The sequence below is a fragment of the Echinops telfairi genome, unplaced genomic scaffold (assembly GCF_000313985.2).
Source record: "Echinops telfairi isolate 266 unplaced genomic scaffold, ASM31398v2 ScPeMD7_7463;HRSCAF=8501, whole genome shotgun sequence".
Lineage (NCBI taxonomy): Eukaryota > Metazoa > Chordata > Mammalia > Afrosoricida > Tenrecidae > Echinops > Echinops telfairi.
Window position 1 is genome coordinate 3,994,434 of NW_022111363.1, and position 2,833 is coordinate 3,997,266.

The 2,833-nt window shown below is 59.2% G+C and overlaps 1 protein-coding gene across 1 annotated transcript in view; it reads left to right on the forward strand.

Annotated features, from left to right (window-relative positions):
* Positions 1-2,833, forward strand: part of LOC101659355 (Down syndrome cell adhesion molecule-like protein 1) — a 43,234-nt gene that overhangs the window by 34,642 nt on the left and 5,759 nt on the right. The window contains exons 12-14 of the mRNA XM_004712851.2: positions 409-597; positions 950-1,237; positions 1,509-1,664. Of these exons, the coding sequence (XP_004712908.2) occupies positions 409-597; positions 950-1,237; positions 1,509-1,664 (633 nt within the window). The remainder of the gene's footprint in view (positions 1-408; positions 598-949; positions 1,238-1,508; positions 1,665-2,833) is intronic.

Genomic DNA, 2,833 nt, shown 5'->3' on the forward strand with positions numbered 1-2,833 from the left:
TTCAGTTTCCAGATCTGTTTTAAACCTCATATATTCTATCATCTGAGCATCACAAGCTTGAGTGCATCTGTCCATCCCCAACAGGTGGGGGCCCAGATGGGCTGTTTCTGAACATGCTCCCAGGTGATGCTGCTGGTCTGGGACCCCGAGTGGTCGGAAGGGCCCCAATGAGCTCCTTTGGACGCCCCACGACTCGGACCTTCTGTTGCTAGACCCCAACCCTAGAACTAAAGACAGGGCAGTCAGACTCACCGAGGGGCTGCATGCATTCCATATCTAATTGGCACATGGCCCCAAAATGGCCAGAGGCCCCACTCTGCCCCTTTGCCTGGAGCCTAGTCCCCCAGATGCCTGAGGTGTCCCAGGCCCTGCCCTGTCCCCACCTGACCTCGCCCCACCTCCCGCCAGGCTTTGTGCTGCAGTACTCGGTAGACAACAGCGAGGAGTGGAAGGACGTGTTCATCAGCTCCAGCGAGCGCTCCTTCAAGCTCGACAGCCTCAAGTGTGGCACGTGGTACAAGGTGAAGCTGGCGGCCAAGAACAGCGTGGGCTCGGGGCGCATCAGCGAGATCATCGAGGCCAAGACCCACGGGCGAGGTGAGGCCCAAAGACCGGCCCGGGCCTGGGTGGGAGGTGGGTGGGGATGGAGGAACCCAGGATACGGGAGGAGAAATGGCTGGGGCTGATCACAGTCACCTCTTGCTGAATCACCTTCGGACAACTGGTCCCCCTTCCCTGTCGGGGCTGGTAGAATCTTCCCCCACCAGGTCTCCTCCTTCCCCTCCCTCTCCTTCTTCTCCTCTCCGCTCACTCCACCTGTACCCACCCCAGACCCTCGGCAGCTCCAGCCACTCCAGGGCAATCCTTCCCCTCCTACACTTGTCCATGAGGTCGCTAGAGGGGAAGACCCTGCCTGGGCTCTAACCTGGCCCTCCCCCTCTGCCTCCAGAGCCCTCCTTCAGCAAAGACCAGCACCTCTTCACCCACATCAACTCCACACACGCCAGGCTTAACCTGCAGGGCTGGAACAACGGGGGCTGCCCCATCACGGCCATCCTGCTGGAGTACCGGCCCAAGGGGACCTGGGCCTGGCAGGGGCTGCGGGCCAACAGCTCGGTGGAGGTGTTTCTGACCGAGCTGCGGGAGGCCACGTGGTACGAGCTGCGCATGCGGGCTTGTAACAGTGCGGGCTGCGGCAACGAGACGGCCCAGTTCGCCACGCTGGATTACGATGGCAGTGAGTTGCGGAGGGCCAGGGGGACATAGAAGTAAACGTTGTCCTTGTCAGCCGCTGTGGTCACCTGCCAGCCCTCGGGCCTTTGCCGTGCACTGCCCTGCCCCGCCCCCCCCATGCCCCCCATCTACCGCGATGCTCACGCAGGTAGACACTAAGTAACAGGTGGCAGGCGTGCACCTAGGCAGGTGACTGGGCGGGCCCTGGGGCAGCCAGTTGGTGGGCAGCCGCTAGCTCACCAGGATGCCTGCCTCCCGCCCTTGCCCCCTTCCAGGCACGATCCCTCCCATCAAGTCTGCGCAGGGGGAGGGGGACGACGTGAAGAAGCTGTTCTCCATCGGCTGCCCGGTCATCCTGGCCACCCTGGGCGTGGCGCTGCTGCTCGTTGTCCGCAAGAAGAGGAAGGAGAAGCGGCTGAAACGGCTCCGAGGTGAGGCGCTTCCCATGGGCCTCGGGAGGGATGCTGAGACCTGGCCACACTGGTCCTTCAGACTCAAACAACCCTGGAGCCAAGGGGAGACCACCCCTGTTGGCGGCAGTGGAAAGCCCCATCTTTCTCCAGCCGGGCAGCTGGTGGTTTCTAACTGCTGACCTTTGGGGTCACAGCCCACAGCCTTCCATCAAACACCCTGATATCCAGATGAGAGGCTGCCAACCTCACCTAGGTCATCCACTGCCCCACCCACCTTGTGGCTGCCCAACCAAGCCCTGACTGCATACCAGTCCAGCCATCTTGATGGCTAAGGTCTTGAAACATCGGCATGGTGGTGGGTGGGCAGATGATGGTCCCGGACACCCTGGAAGCTCCATCCTCTCATCCAGGGTCCTAAGACGTGCCCAGGATATGGTCACTGGAGAGTAGTCCCAGCAGGTGGTCCCTGAGGCCCTGCCCATGGACCGTCTCTTTGTCATGTCAGGGGTAAAATACTCTGCATATCATCCCTGCCCCAGCACCTGACGCCTCAGTCAGCTGTGACTGGATCGGATTGACCTCCGATCCCCCAGGGACCAATACAGTGCCAGGCACCTACTAACCGCCTAATAAATGTTTATTGACTCATTTAAAAAGCACGTAATGAGTATCCTCAATTTTCCAGAGATTAGAAATACAGAGGCGAAGAAAAGGGACCATCCCTGGCCTTCACAGTCCCTAACGTAACGTAGGAGGCAACGCACAGGCACAGCACAGATGAGGGAATGACTAGCCTTACCCAGGGGATGCAGGAGCTGGGTGACTGGATGAAGGGAGGACTGGATGGGGGGTTGGATGAATGGGTTGAAGGATGGTGGCTTATGAGGATGACTGAGTGGATAAAGAATTGAGTGGGTAAGTGGATGGATGGATGGATGGATGGATGGATGGATGGATGGATGGATGGATGGACGGACAGATGGGAGCATGGACGGGGTGGTAGATGGTTGGATAGATAAAGAATTAAATGGATGGGTGGATGGATGGATGGATGGATGGATGGTGGTTGGGTTGGTAGATGGCTGGATGGATGAGGGGGGGATGTTTGGATGGATGGATGGATGAATGGATGGATGGATGGATGGATGGATGGATGGATGGATGGATGGATGGGAGGGTGGATGGGT